The following is a 15,640-nucleotide window of genomic DNA, read 5'->3' on the forward strand; positions in this document are numbered from 1 at the left end:
CATGATTTTAAGCTAGTCTGTTTATAAGTCACAAATTAATAGGCCAAGTTATTCAGCAGAAAATGAATAAACAGGTTAGTGCTTTGAATAGGCTACATACACCATTTATACTAGGAAATAAATCTCGGACTAAATCTATTCTAAAAGGGCAATCTTTGTAGTACGCCCACCTTGGTCACTGTACATACTGTATAATCCCACAAATCTTACTTTACTTGTTTGCACTTGAACCTGGGTATGAATATATAAACATTATGAATATGAAGGTCAAAACGGACATGTTTCAGATTTCATTGGAGACAATATATAGACATTAGATAAGATCACATCTGACACTATAATACAGCTACAATATATAACACAGTCAAGATAAAGAACAGGAGGCATTGGACATTTTGGCTGTACCAATACTGCTACTTCATGATGGGGCAACGGCTATGCTTGTTTACAGTTCTCACAGGCAAGAACATATCAATGACATAAGGACGACCCCCCACTATAAATCACTACACACCATGTTTATTCATATATCCTTGTCCCTCTGTACATAGTTAATGGTCTTTATATCGATTTATAAATACAACAAACTTCCAGCTCTTGGATACAGATATCAGAATAGACATCCTTAGAGATCTCTCTGTTAGGGTAAAACAAACAGAGGTAACATTTAGATGATAAAAATATAAAAATTACACCTACAACACATGCTTAAGCATATCAGGGTGAGATTTAAGGCTGGGTTGCAATTATCTTGATAACCCACTCTCATCCTTTATCCAATAAACATCCAATGTTCCAATAAGCATCATTCGGGACGTACAGACTGAATAAAGTGATCTGGTCTTGGACTTGAGACCCTTGGCAGTTCTGAGACAGTCCGGAAGCAATAACTGCTGTGAGGAGGTGTCACAAGGATGTCCTCAAGCTGGGGATGGCGGTTTTTCAGGTCCTTCATGGTTATTTCCTTCAGGAATTACTGAGGCTGCGGTTGTGTTCCACAGAATTGGCCACTTTAACTGTCCTCCTGCAGCATTTCTTCAATCTCCTTGTCCCAGTTGTCGTCACGGTTCTCAGTGTCAGCCACCACTTCGTACTCCTGAAGCTCCATTTGCAGCTCCCTCTCCCAGTCTGCTGTCTCCTCTGAAACACACAATGCTTCCACATTGATCTACTTGCCTTTGAAACCATTCTAATAAAAGGTGAAAAACAAAGTCGAAAACAAATATGGCACTTATCAAAACATGGCTTCTAGATCTGCTTGTTTTAGACTCCAAAAACATACCCTCCACTGCAGAGGCCTCCCCTCTCTTGTCCAGTACCAGCTGCTCCATTTCTTTGCGTAGATCTTCCTGGTTGATGTTGCATGAGTCAAAAGCGTCACTTACAAACTCAGACACGCCTGGGCTGGTGGATATCTCCTCCTCATCCTGCCATCATAGAAAAAGATTTTAAATTAAAATGGCCTCAGATCTACTCTCTCTCAAGGAAGAGTGGATGTTGCATTCCTCAACCAGCCCCATCCACAATTTCTGAATAACTGGGTACAAAGCATATGTACAGTAGTGGGATCTTCATTTAAGAATGAGAGCAGATCAAAAGCATGCAGTCTTACCTCATTGGGCTTCGGTTTGGCACTGATGATGGTCGGTGGTGTTTTCGGTCTGACAATTTCTACAAAATGTATTTAGACTAATTAACACAGTTTTATTCTGGAAACATAAATATCATGTGTTTACCATAATATGTATGTGCTGGAAAGCTGTAAAATATTTGCCAAAATGAAAAAAATATATATAGATATATTGAGAGTAATACAGGTTACAGAAGCTATGCTACCTGTTTTGTGATTATCTTCAGGAATGGTGCTGTTTTTCATCTCCTCACTCTTCTCTGCAGCTTGTGCAGCCAGGGCTGTGAGCTGGGCAGACTGCTTTATCAGGGAGACACGGTAGAAGTAATTTCTCCAGAAGATATCCTCCTTTACGCTGAAATTAACACAAATTAACAAGGGTACAATTAATGCTTAATTTTAATAGAACTGATTACATAAGCACCTAACCACATTATATTTCATTAAGGTATGATGTACAAGACATGTCTTTTATCTTTTGTGAAACTATTTATTTATTTAAATGTATTACAAATAAGAGACACAGGCTTACTGTTTAGGCACCAGGTCAAAGCGCATCCTGTTGAGGAGCTCATCCTCCTCCAACATCACCAAGGCTATTGGGTGCATCTGCTCAAAGTCAAAGTGAAACTGCACTCCAGCAGGAGGGTCCCGCAGAAAATTCCTCTTGTCCTGTAACAACACAAGTCTTATGAAATTACATTCTAACTTTCTGTAAAATATTTCTACAGATTGAGAGCAAATTACAATTCCCAAAAGAGGGACCATTGCTTTCAATAGAGCGGTTAATCCAAGCATTTAAATGGAAGTTACTTGATACCCACAGCTGAGAGAGCTAACATCTGTTGCTGTATTGTCTCTTCTTCATTGTATCCAACCCATGGTGGCACAGCAACATCTAATAATAAGACACACCTGTGTAAATGTATGCATTAAATAAAATCTCATTTTCTTTTTACATTTCAAAACAAAGTTGTGACACCCACCTATCTTTTTTGCATTTTTCTCTTGAACAAATTTGTCTTGCTCTTTCTGGAAAGCTCCCAAAATTGTCTGTGGGTAAAAACAAATAATTTCAGACTCAGAGACATTTCTTAAGGGATTTCTTAAGACAAGAAAATCCCTCTCCTTGGGTTATTAGAGGTAGGCCTACAATGCAAACATCATAGAGTAAAAGCATTGATATGAGGTGCACCTTGTCAATAATGCCATCAATCTTCCCCTCCTCCACACTTTTCTTTATATGTTGCGCTGTCTCTGCAACAGACTCAGATATTCTTCTGGTGGCACTGCTTGCAAAGTTATAAATGTAACCTATACAGAAGAGAGAAACATTTGTTGATAGTTTTGGCTGGATTACAAAAATGAATGATTGATTCTAGCTTGCTATACACTTGACTTTTGATCTTAGAGTAAAGACCTATTATTGTCATTACAGGTAGATACAATTTATAAACCTTTACCTTCCACTAAAACACATTATAATAAATAACTGCTGCTAGCTATTAAGATAAGCTTACAGGTGACAGGTACTGTGGTTTTAAGATCCACGGGAAATGCATTGTATACTTTAGCCAGGAATGCATTCTAATGCATTGTAGACATACATTACCAGTGTCTTGTAAACCTATATGGGCTGGGCAATTGATTAAGCATTGAGACACTTTGATAAACAAATCAATTAATTAATCATGCAAACGGGAGAAGCACAAACAAAGGCAAGCAAGTATTACGTACAGCGTGTAAATGTATCAATTTGTTGACAAATTATTACGTAAAATATATTAAATTACCGCTGAATCCATTAGCTTGCTGGAGAAGCTGTTGAGGCTGATCGCCTTCTCCGTCAACATTTGTTTCTGGTGGAACTTTGTTTACTTCACAATCTTGTATGTCAGGTGTCTTTTCCATGTCTTTAACAACATCATCAGGAGATTCCAGTCCCTCTTTCTTTGGACCAGTGGAACCCTCTAAGCCAAACCATGCCCCTAAGCCCTTCAACATTTTGTTTTTTCAAATGTATTGCCCAATTTATTCATAAGAAATAATGTAACTAAATGTTCTCTCCAGGTTCTCTGATCGTCGTTTCAACGTCATCGCCTCTGCGCCAACTTCCGCGTTTGGAACTAAAATGGGCCCTTTTCACTATCCTTACAAATGTGGCGTTGTCATGGAAACGCACTTGCTCTTCTCTGCTCCTGCAGCCCTCGTTTTTTCCCCTCCGGAACCTTGACCCTAAGTTTGTTCTCTTTCGTAATGACCATAGACCTTTACATGTGTGCATATATTGACTGGTTCAGCCATATGGATTACAACGAAGAGAGTACAGGCAGTGCTAAAATAGCTGGGTACGTGGGTAACCTTTTCTCTGACAGAAAGGATTCCACCAGATGGTGCTGTTTGCTAGCTAGCTAAATCTAGACCAGGCTCGACTCGTTGAGTCTGTGAGCTTGAAAGGTTGAACAACTTGAACAATTAGATGACAGCCGCTAATGTAGCAATTTTAACTGAATAAATCAACTGATATTTAGATTGTTGTCATTGCTCACCGGAAAAAAACATAACCTAATAGCATGTATACGTGCTATGGCATAAGTTGGGCTTTGTGTCAGCTCCATCAGGTGCTGCTATGTTATCCGCGCCTCTACTGGTCATTCCAGGTTGCTTGCAAATGTGTGACGACCTAATCCTTTCCTTTGCACTACAGGCAAACGTTTGACTTGAGCTAGTCCCTTGACGAAAGGTGTATATCTTGTTCGGAGACGACTAGCGTTTGTTATTTCATTAGACATATCTTGTAAATTGACAGACAAAAGTGATGAAAATAATGAAGAATGTGTAACTTGGAAAGCCGTGCGTGCCAACAAAGCGGTCCCAGCGAGGTCCCTTTCAACAAGTTGAAATCCCAGGTAAATGAGTGGAAATAGAAATGTTGTTAACGCCTATTAGCTTGTGGCTACAGTTTGGAACACCCTTGCTATATTGACCATTAATTTTAGATTGTCTTATTTGTATTAAGTCTAGTTCACATTAGCTACCTAACTTAATGTCCAGCAAGTTCTAGCCATGCATTTCACATGTTGTAATTGGGAAATGTTGTTCTGACTCAGCGTAGCTAGTGAGCTAGCCTACTAACTAGTTGTTCTGCCTGCTTGTAGAAGTGAGCGTTGAACGTAGTTGTTCATGTGCACCAAACGCCAAAGTTTGCTTTTGATTATTAACTACAATCGAGATAATTGGAGTACCGTCATTGATTTTGAATGGACTCGCGAAATAAAAGCCAGAATCCTCGTGCATTTGGTAGGAGAAGAGGACAATGATTGGATATTTAGCTGGCCCTTCATGCTGACAATAACGTGTTTAATTCTCTCACTTAGTTAAGAGCATTAGAGAGTCTAGTGAGAACAGGTGTTTACTCAGCAGTAGGCATCTAAGTGGTGTTGGAAAATTCATTTTTCTTTGCTCTAAGGAAACAACTTTTGTTTTTTGTTATTGTGTTACTCCCTCTGCCTACTACTACAAGGTAAGCGCGCCATGGACACTGGGGATAGCAGAAGTGAACCCCAATATTCAGATGGGGATATTGGCCATAGGCAAGTAATGGAGAGATCGGGAGATTTGGATCAGAGAACCAGAGATGGCGACGGCTGGAGGCTAGTGGATGTTCTTCTCTCTGGAGGTGCACCATGGGGGTTTACTCTCAAAGGAGGTCGGGAGCACCGAGAGCCTCTGCTCATAACGAAGGTATGAATATATTTGAATTTAATTTAATCATGTCCAATCTCTGGTCAATCTGTTCCATAGACACATGTTCTTCTCTCACCACAACACAGACGTCAGGACCATTCTGTTCAGTAAGCAAATAAATGCCCTAAGTATTGTTGTTATTGTTGTCCATATGTTCAAAATCCAGTCTTTACCTAAATGATAAATGAAATGTTTTTCTTTGAAGTGATATTGATTGGCGAGGCTAATTCATGTTTTTGTATTAATATGAGTTGACCTTACTGTTATATGGCTTTAGGTGAAACAGAAGATGTGGAGACTTTTTGACATTTGGTCTCCTAGCATAAATTAAAACTAATTATAACATGCTGTTAGCATGCATCACTATGCAAACAGAAGCTGCTTCTCTTTAGGACAAATGCACCTTTCCAGGTGTACATTATATCAGAGTAAATTGATACTCATCATAGACCACCTCTACAGATGGCAGTAAATGAGTTTTCTTTCCATGGAAGAGATAGGCTAACATGACTAAGACAGCAGCGATGGGCTAACTTCATAACTAAGCTTAGAGCCATCATTGTAACAGAAAATAGCCCCACAAATGCTTCTCTCTCTCTCTTGCTCTCTAACTGACACAGATGCCCAGTTAAACACTGTTTAACTTAATGTTCTCAAGGTTCTTGACAAAGGCACATTTTCCAGTTTGGATTGAAAAATCCATGCAGGATTTTTGCATTTGCCAGTTTAAAAATGTTTATTCAGTTGTGGGAGCCTGACCTAAGACTCAACTAGGGTGTGAGAAAAGGAACAGGATTTCCCAGTTCTCCATCACACCTTTCTGTCTCCTCTCATCCTGCCCTATGAAGTCATATTCCCCCAATAAACCTGTCTGGCCGGGCCGACTGATTGATTGCTCCATGTTCCAGCCACCCAGAGTTTCCCCTCACTGTAAACTGTCCCTCTGTCTGTATCTCAAACATGACCTGCACCATCTCTTTCACCGATATGTGACATGCATTCCAATGTTCCAACCCCAAGAGGCCCCATTACAGGAACTCATGGCTGCTCTTATGTCTGTGCCAAATGGGCACTGTGAGAGGTGAAAGTTTAAGAAAGAATGCATTGGAAAGTGCCATCCCTTTTTTTAAATGTTTTTTTATTTATTTTTTTATACAGAAATCTTGAAATGGCCTAACATGCTCTTACTTGTTTCCTAATTTTCACAATAGCTTTGTAATATCTGCTCCTCCAGCATATCATTCATCATATAAAATGCTCATGATCCAGTGGGATGGCCCGTCATGTACAAAAGGGTGGCAGTTCTGAGGTCCACCTTACAATTGACAGTGAGAGGGTAACAGTTCAACACTTTAACTTCTGTGTTGGCTAGTTAATGATTTACCACAAAGGACCTTGCTGATTAATTTGAGGGGTAAAAACACCAGCTCCTGTTTGCAGTGTTGAATTCGTCTGTTCTGCTTGCTTTTTTGTAATTTCTCTATTGACCCAAACAAGTCCAAAGTCCACCACTTACTGTAGCTTGCATAGCCAGTGCTCATTGCATAGGAACACAGGCTGCATTGGAGCCCAGAGAGCACTAGTGTAGTGACCATCTTTACTCCCTCACTGTAGATTTTAGTAACGTGATCAAAATGAGCAGAATTCTTGACATTTTGTAAAGTATTTAAGAAGCTGGGAGCTTATGGTCAGGTCACACTGCTGAATTGTTAGTATAAGCCACTAGCTACCCAACTGTATAGCAGTTTTGGGTTTAATCTTGGCAACATTTCAGTGCCTTTGTCACTGAATGCCAGAACAACGCTCCAGGGGACCGACAACGCTACTCAAATCTCAAGTGGACACGGTCACAACGGTGGTGAGAAGTTAATTTTTGACTGTTTACCCCCCCCCCCCGTCTTCTATGTCTCTGTCATAGAAACCATTTTGTACATGTCTCTTCAGTCATGATTAACAAATGATACACTGGCTAGAAGAATTTTTTTACTCAAAGTCTACTTTGAATCATATGGATAAAAGGACTAAGTGTAGTACTCTCAGAAAGCTACACTCCGCTCAACATTAAAAAGTACAGAAGCGAGAAGAGAGAGTAGCAGTCAGTTGTTTTTAATTTCCAAATGTTTTTTTGTGATGCGTTTGGCTGCACTCGCCTTATGTGACATCTCAATATTTCACAATGGCAGTTTCAGTATGTGTAAATCATCCTGAGTTTTGCTCTACTATATTAATTTTCAGTGTTGTTTGGGGTGAGTTTTGAGTCTTAAGGGTAACTGGCAGTACCAGGAGCAGGACAGGAATGTTGGAGCTTTCCCCGATTCTCCAAATGTACTGAATTATTCCTGACAGCCTGAAGCCTGTTGGAATGGCATGATACGGCATCTGGGTTAAATTTAGCTTGGATTAGAGATCCAGGATTTCTTTAGAGTGTTCCAGAGATTGCAGCCTTTGATTCTTGAGGCTGAGTTATACTTTGTTGAATTCCAGGTGTAGAACCAAAGTGATGTAGAGGGTAAGATCAAGATGAATTAACCCCTGAATTGTCCTGTGGTTACTCTTCATACCGTGGAAATCATTAGATCTTTTGACCTACGCTTATTTATTAATATCAAATTCCAAAGTCTTTGGGATTTTTAGATGTATTGTGGAATTTGGAATCTATCGACTAACATGTTTGTGTGTAAAGGAGAGGTTCCCTTGTAAAAAATAATGTTTCTCCCTATTGTGTGTGCTTGACTGTGAGCATGCAGGCAATGCTGGAGATGCCTATTCACACTTACCTGAGGGACACGCAGTGCTCTGTCACAGAGGAGGGCTGAAATTAGAGGCTGTTGGTTATTTTCTCTCTCTTATGCTCTTGGATTCGCAAATGAAAGTGAATAAAGGTCCGGAAAATTGATGACCGGCAAAGCACATTATTTAAACTTGAAAAATAATCTGGATCTAATTAAAATTCCTAACATTCCACTCATGCCTTAAGTTTTGCCAAAGGTCTTCATGGACTTTGTTTAAGTCCTCTGTCTCAATAAACCTAAATAATCCTTTTTTACATTGCACGCACTTCATACACATGCTCTCTGGGACCACATTTTTGCGTTACAAAAATCTTTCTTTTTAATACTCATGGCACTATAAGAAGGCAGAGAACAATCTGGAACTCAATGTGCTGCCAAGTAGCATGTTCTTACATGTTCTGAACATTCACCCACCAATAGAAACAGGTTTAGCCAATTAAGAAAACTCATTGCAAGAAATGCTTGTGCTGTGGTCTTCAGTCTTTTTGTGGTTGCACGACTTCTATGGTGAGGACAATGCATAATCTGAAGGGAGAATATGTATGGGTTTACTTGTTAAAGGAAAGCCCTCATCTCTGCCTCTTCTGATAGTAGTGTGGAAGACAAAAAATGTGGATACGTGCTTTGTTTAGATTTTTGAAGGAATCGCATCATTAATTTTGAGTATGCTAGTGATGGTAGACAGGCATGAACAAATAATGTTTACACTCCATCAGGGCAGAGCTGACTGTCAAGGGGATATTGTGAAATGGAGTGTTTTGTATGTGTTACGGGATGGGAGAAAATGATTCACGGTTATGTGAGGAAATTGTTGAATTTGATAGTGGAATGCTGGACATGGAGATTGTTTTGGTTTCTGTGAAATTGCTTTGCCCCCAGTAAAAAGAAAAAAAAAAAAAAGTTAGATCATGATCGTAAGGACCCTGGATTAGGGGTCTTGAAAAGGACATCCATGCATTTCATTGTCATCCATGTAGCCTACAGTATATGAAGCTGAAGTCTTGGACATCTACAGAATAAAGGGGGCTTGTTTTTGTGTAATATGAAGGGTTCTACAAGTGCCGTCTATGAACTTGTCATTCATATAGGATTCCTATAGCTGTGTACCTTATGACTCCATGACCCCCCAGCAGGGGATTTATGACAGAGACCAGAGACAGAAGCTCTGTGTCATGACTCATGTCCATACTGTCTAATGCTGATAAACGATGTGAGACGTCCAGGCCTGATTATCTGGCCCCTGGCCTTAGCGCTAAGCTGTGCGTAGGCGAAGTGTAGGCCAGACAGGGGCTCTGAGATCACCGCCCTGTCAGCAGCACAGTGCACAGGACAGGACGTCTGTCAGCAGAAAATACACATTCCTCACCACTACCACATCCTTCCCCTACGCTCCACTGAGGGACACAGGAGGCTATTTCTGGGGATGCTGGGATGGAGGGATAGAGGCCTAGAGGAAGCCTGGCCTTGGGGGATACTATGGCTACTTCTGAGACTCCACATGGGGGCCAGTGTGCATTGTACCGCTACCCCTCTCAGTCTGTAGGAAGAGTGGCAGTGAAGTTCTCCGGTACATTCTCACCATCAGAAATGGTTCACTGTGTGAACAAAATAGCCTACTGTAGTGTCTATGCTGCCAATGCTTAGCTAGGTCTGATGTTTTCATTGTTTTAGCACTTTATTTTCCTACTATGGAGTAGTGCATCCTGAGAAGCTGTTTTGAATTACACTGTTTCTATTAGGTTATTTTAAGTGGGGCTTATTTAGGTATTTCTGAAACACCTTTGCCCCCCTCCTTGTTTTCTGGTGTGGACACCATACCGGATGTCATGGAGCCCTGCTGATTTTGAAATAATAAACTTTAGGTTGACTGTGTGCAGAATTGTGTTCAGTTTGAATATGTTGACCTTGTTAGATAACGTCCCAGATGGCAGCTGGCATTGTGTTTTGCAGGGTTGTGACAGCACTAATGTAGATACTAGTGACTAGTTTGGGATGAAGCGTAGGTCACTGAGCGTAGGTACTTTCTTCAACAGTGAATGTTGTATGTCAAAAAGTGAAGTCATATCATCTGCTGTCTGAAACATAATAGTTTAGGGTATCTTGTTGCCATGCACAGAGAAAATAAACACCATTTCAGGAATTCACTAAATCAGTACCCCAAAATCAGTGTAGCACCACCCCTGGGTTTCTCCAAATCCTCTCTTTATTAGAGAATAATGAAAAGGGGATATGATTAAGCTGGTGCTATCTGGCCTCTGGTATTCTGTGTGGGGGATAAAGTCTGTCCGGTACCTAGTGGTTTGGAAAGGTACACATACCTCTACAGCTGAGTCATACAACCCCCCCCCCCCCCCCCCCCTCACTCTCGCTGGGTCTGAGTGGAGCTGAGCACTCATTATCAGCTGCAGTCAGAGCCTGTGTGTAATTTGCCAACTGCCAAGCAGTCTTTTGCGGTCTTTGTTTCTCCCTCCCTGAGCCCTGCCCCCCACTCCTCCTCTGATGTCCATGGCTTTCAAAATGGTTGGTATTTAGGGACAGCCACTACTACAAGCTACTATGCTTTGACCTAGGCCCTTTCTGTCCAGGCCCTGGCTGTGCAGTCTCTCCAGTGACCCCACCCCCCCCCCACCCCTCTAAGGACAGTGTGTCTTAGGTCGGCATAGCGATGGTGTGATGTCAAGGGTTTGTGTTGTTTTATCAACTCTCCTGTAGCCTAGCCTGCCTGTCGGTGGTTCTGTCAGCCTATCCCACTGTTACTGTTACTGTTACTCTGCTCCACCCTACTCTGCCACCCCCTGAGGGCTCTGTTGTTCCAGGTGTGTGCCCTCAGATGGACAGTGTGCTGTGGTGTCCCGGCTCTCAGCATGCAAACACAATGCTGTTTGTTTTTACTCCACGCCATTGGTCCTGATCAGCTCTCTTTGATGCATTTTTAGACCCTTTGAGCCTCCTCTCTAGAAATATGAAGGCTATCTTGCTGTTTATACTTTCGCCATCATTGCTCCTTATTCTTTTCTGTTCTTTTGCAACCACTAGACTTGTGAAAATGTGTTCTAGTTTTTCCCACACACTTCTGTCCTATGTTTTCAGCCTTTGTTTATGTATTTGAAGTGAGGATTATGTCACATGCATAAGTGGTCTCCAGTAAATGTAGGCTCTGCTTATAACTGCTGTGTTTGTGTTCCAGGTGGAGGAGGGCAGCAAGGCAGCAGCTGTGAGTCTCCAGGTGGGAGACGAGATTGTTAACATCAACGAGGTTCCCCTCAGTGGCTACAGACAGGAGGCCATCTGCCTGGTGAAGGGCTCCCACAAGACCCTCACACTGGTGGTAAAAAGGTAGGAAACCAATCCCCATCTCCCGGCCCCCCAGAGCCTGAAGCTCACACACCTGCTGCTCCCACTGCTGGGCTCTCATTCCCCTCTGCCCTGCCAGCCAACCAGTTACCATGGATACATTTCTAACACAGTGATGGGTGCGGAGGAGCAGCTGTGATGGAGAGAGTCTCCTGGCCTGCACCACTGTGTGACTGGATGTTAGGGGTCTTTCACACTGTCGTGTCAACCCGAACCAGGCTCTTTTCAGTGAGTAAATAAGCAGGGTCAGCCTGCTTATTTTATAGCTCATCAGAGTTGGCAACAGATATGTTACCGGGCCAGTTCGTTTCAGTGTTTGAGAGCCAAGCTTTGTTGGACAATGCAATTTGAAAATAATAATATCTTAGCCAGCACAGTAAGGTTTGAGCCGGCTTGATAGTGTGAGAACCATACTAGTATGTCAGTGGTTCAGCATGCATTGCCTGGGAACTTTGCCTGTAGCAGGATAGTCCTGTTTTGCCAGATTGTGTGGTTCAGTTAAGCAGACTTCAGGGTTGTTGACACAATTTCTAGCATGTAGCTATCAACAAGAAAGGAAGAAGGTTGGTGACGGTTGACATCATCCTACGTATTAGATCACACCCCAGCAGGTATGACAAAAAGAGGGAAGAAGGTGTTGCATGCAAATAATGTAATTTGTCTCTGATTCATGTATGGCAGATTCCTATCTCCGTTTGAATGACTCTGGCCCCTTTCACACACGTCACTTGCATCTGACTCCAATCACAATAACCGTAATACATTCCGATCATGAACATGTGTCTACGCCTGTCGATGCGTACCACGTCTGCCTCATTTACCCACATTGTATTCGGGTTTCCTTTCCCTGCACATTATTCAAATATGCCTATCTTGGATTTGTTTTGAAGCATTTATTTTATTTAATCAATGCCAATTTTTTTTCTCACACGAGACTCACTAACAGCGACATCTCTGGTTGCACTGCTTTAGGTCTATTAGGCATTGTATCATATAGACTATTATCTGCTGATATATTATGATCTACAAATGTAGAAATACAAATGAAATTATAAACGGCGACATCTCCAGTTGGACTGATATGCTCGTTCATTGAACATTAGTTGAACAATCGGCCTAAGTGGAAGAATGTGCTGTCTTATTTGCCGAAATAAAGATAGTCTAACATTTTAAATCGTGTAATCAGCAATGTCTCAGGTCGCAGCTGCATGCGCAATATTTGGTTATGATGCCTAGCATATTCATTTCACAAGGGATTTATTCACGCATTTATTTGGATGTATTTCCCTATGCATTGTTTTCCCTAACATTTGACTTGCCACCCGACCCCAACATGGCCCGCGGGTAATCATCATGGCGCATGCTGCTGTTGCTGGTGCATTTACAGTGAAGGGAACCTACCATATGCGCTTTCGGTGGCCTGATTGCGTCTACACTGACCAGAGATCGGAATACAATGTGTGCCCGTCCACCTCCGGAGTGGGACAGACAGATCCGATAACATTCAGTCAGAAAAATGTGACCAGGCTAGAATGTGCCCACAATGCACATACAGGCCAGATTCAGGTGACCGGTGTTTCACTTCCCTTTTTCTCTCTTTGTCCCTTTGTGATGAAACCTTTTTAGTTAGCATGGTGTTAATTCTAAGTTCACACAGAGGCCTGGATGCTTCCCTTTTCCTCTTGTCCTCCACTCTCTGCCTCACACGCGACATGACACAAACTGACACACTGGCACAAGACGGTGACATTAAGAATTGAATTCTGTTTTGTTAGCCACGTCAAAATCCTGACATAACCTGACATGTAGTGTACTTCGTTGTACGACTGCTGAATAATTTGTCATAAGTACAGAGGGCCGCATTACACATGGCTTCATTGTGTGTCAAACATTGCTGTCTTTGTCCTTCCTCCCTGTCTGGATTTCACACTGTGTTGTATCATATCATAACGTAAGCTCTAAACAAACACTGCTCTACAAGGAAGTCCACTGAGGGTGTTTATCTCCTCACAAAGGCATGGCTGTGCATACCTCAGTGAGGCTTAGACTCTGCTTTATTCACAATAGACTTTCCTTGTTATATGACTTGGAGGCAAGGGTGACGTTCTCTGCAAGAGAATTGACCCTTTTCAGTTCAGATCAGCTCTAGTGTCATGCTGAAGCTTCAAACTGATCAGTCAGACAGACACTGCTGCATGCAACTCTGACACGATGATACAAACAACTAGATGACAGTAGAATTGGTTAATTGGCATTGATATGACACCTTGCCTGGCCTGGCGTTGGTTCTATTGGGCGATGGAATAGGCTGTGGGAGGTTTCTTGTGGTATATCCTCCAGCCAGTTTCATATTGTCTTAGAGGAATGTGTGTCATCCTGATTGACCCTTAGTTCCCCTGAGGACAAGTTTTAGGCCTTTGTTGGAGCTTTGAGTCAGGCCAGATTTAGCTGTGATTATACGATGTGCACAAAATGGCATCCACAGCCGATAATTTTGAAAGGCCACAAAAACAAACTGAATTGGAGTCTGAGTCTGAATTAGAATACAGAATGGTGATACTGGGTCATTACTGAGCCTCAGTGTAGGGAAGAGCTGCATTCCTACATCTCCCTCCACCTACACTCGATATGCTATACAAGACAGCATGTACGCCTCCAGAAGATGCCGTAGCACACCTTCCTACATGTAAGGCCCTGTCTCAGAGGGTGGGTACAATAATTTAACTGTCGTGCCGATCAGAAGATTGTCAGGACCTGCACCCTTTTTTCTGCAGGTGTGGTCTTTCCACCGACAGCAGGGGGAGGAGCCTGTTATCTGTTTTGCATGCGGTGACTAATGTGTAACTATGAGGTAATCGGTAGGAAAAGAGAGGCATGTCATGCTTCCCATAGAGAGATAGGTGTGGTTATCTGTGGGAAAGCATCACTTATCGTTTTAAGAGCGGTGTAGCTTGTAATTTTACAGAAAGGTGAAAGTCTGAACAGACTTGTGATTAGGTTATTGAAACCCTCTCTTGCCACAAAATGTTCTTGAGCTACCACATGTGATACTGTGCTGTAGTACCCCACTGCTTATTTGGCTACATAAAGGCCTAGCCCATGTCTTGCCAAGTAGTTCAAGCTGAACTTTGAACCTCCTTGTTCTTGTTGTTTTGAGATTTTTTTGGAAAGTCATATGTTTGGTTTGATACACTTGGTTTAATCTACCTCACTGCTTGCTAGATCATTTATTTGTTGACAATCATTGTCTAAGGTCCTTAGCCCCAGCTGAAGCTAGTGGGTCCATTTAGGCTTCTGCTCGGTCAGTTATGTTCAGTTCCCATGGCTAGTTCTTTCTTTTAGGAGAGAAATCATTCTTCAGTATCTCTTAATTACATATTTCTATAAAGCAGTGATTGTGTAGTACTTGGGTTTTTTGAGGGTTCTGTCGTGCTATTTTCCTGCAGGATAAATCTTACCATTATTCATTTTGTCACTTTTGGATACCCCAGTAATTGCATTTAGGCATAGTGTTATAGCCTAGAAGTTGTGTTAATTTTCAGCAGACGTCTCTCACAAAATACAGCTCTTGTTTATCTTTGCTCAGTCTAAAAGTGAAGGATGAAGGCCATCTAGTGGTCAAATATTGTGCATGTGCAGTTAGTGAAGTCTTCTTCTCTCATGTCACGTAGGCTTCTTTTATGATTAAGGAAACTCCAAAATATCAATATCTTTATCAATTTGTTTATTGTTTTTTTTTTAGAGCAAACATACTTTTATAAAGTAACATGTAGCCTACAGATTACAGACGACACACTTTGCCTCCTCCACCTCATGTGGGGACGAAGTTGATGTAGCAGGAGCAGCAGTCTCTCTCTGGGAGGATCGGGTTCTGCTGGAAGGCCAGATCATCTTCACATGGCCATGAGGAGCAGTGGCACCAAATGTAACCATAGAATGAATAAATCATTACCCCACGATACCCCCCGTATTGGGTTTCTCACTTCTGCCTCAGTGATGACATATAGAAGCGTGCTCTGTGGTCCTTTATCCATAGGCAGTAGATCAGTTAAAACCCAATGTAGAGGTAAGACGTAAATGTTGAAATTTGCAAACAAATATGTATGAAGCTCCCTTA

At 41.8% G+C, this 15,640-nt stretch overlaps 2 protein-coding genes across 2 annotated transcripts in view; one reads left to right on the forward strand and one right to left on the reverse strand.

Annotated features, from left to right (window-relative positions):
* Positions 1–497: 497 nt before the first annotated feature.
* LOC310805606 (synapse-associated protein 1-like) lies at positions 498–3,734 on the reverse strand. Its single transcript, XM_083671366.1, has 9 exons — positions 3,424–3,734; positions 2,826–2,944; positions 2,617–2,683; positions 2,455–2,528; positions 2,163–2,302; positions 1,837–1,985; positions 1,613–1,671; positions 1,283–1,427; positions 498–1,140 (listed from the first exon to the last, which is right to left on the reverse strand). The coding sequence occupies exons 1-9, from the start codon at positions 3,632–3,634 to the stop codon at positions 1,013–1,015; spliced, it is 1,092 nt and encodes a 363-aa protein (XP_083527492.1). The 5' UTR covers positions 3,635–3,734; the 3' UTR covers positions 498–1,012.
* A 614-nt stretch (positions 3,735–4,348) lies between these two features.
* The window catches only part of shroom2a (shroom family member 2a), a 30,922-nt gene continuing 19,630 nt past the window's right edge, over positions 4,349–15,640 (forward strand). Inside the window, exons 1-3 of the mRNA XM_083671948.1 lie at positions 4,349–4,539; positions 5,154–5,374; positions 11,357–11,505. Coding sequence (XP_083528074.1) covers positions 5,165–5,374; positions 11,357–11,505 — 359 coding nt within the window. The 5' untranslated portion in view covers positions 4,349–4,539; positions 5,154–5,164. The remainder of the gene's footprint in view (positions 4,540–5,153; positions 5,375–11,356; positions 11,506–15,640) is intronic.

This window comes from Argentina silus (assembly GCF_951799395.1).
Source record: "Argentina silus genome assembly, chromosome: 6".
Lineage (NCBI taxonomy): Eukaryota > Metazoa > Chordata > Actinopteri > Argentiniformes > Argentinidae > Argentina > Argentina silus.

Bases quoted from the DNA above. Each gene is read 5' to 3' on its own strand.
- LOC310805606 (XM_083671366.1), bottom strand. From the start codon at position 3,634: ATGTTGAAGGGCTTAGGGGCATGGTTTGGCTTAGAGGGTTCCACTGGT. The intron at 2,529-2,616 runs GTGGGTGTCACA...TCTTATTATTAG, and splicing joins GAAAAATGCAAAAAAGATAG to ATGTTGCTGTGCCACCATGG. The intron at 1,672-1,836 runs GTAGCATAGCTT...TACATTTTGTAG, and splicing joins TGAAGATAATCACAAAACAG to AAATTGTCAGACCGAAAACA.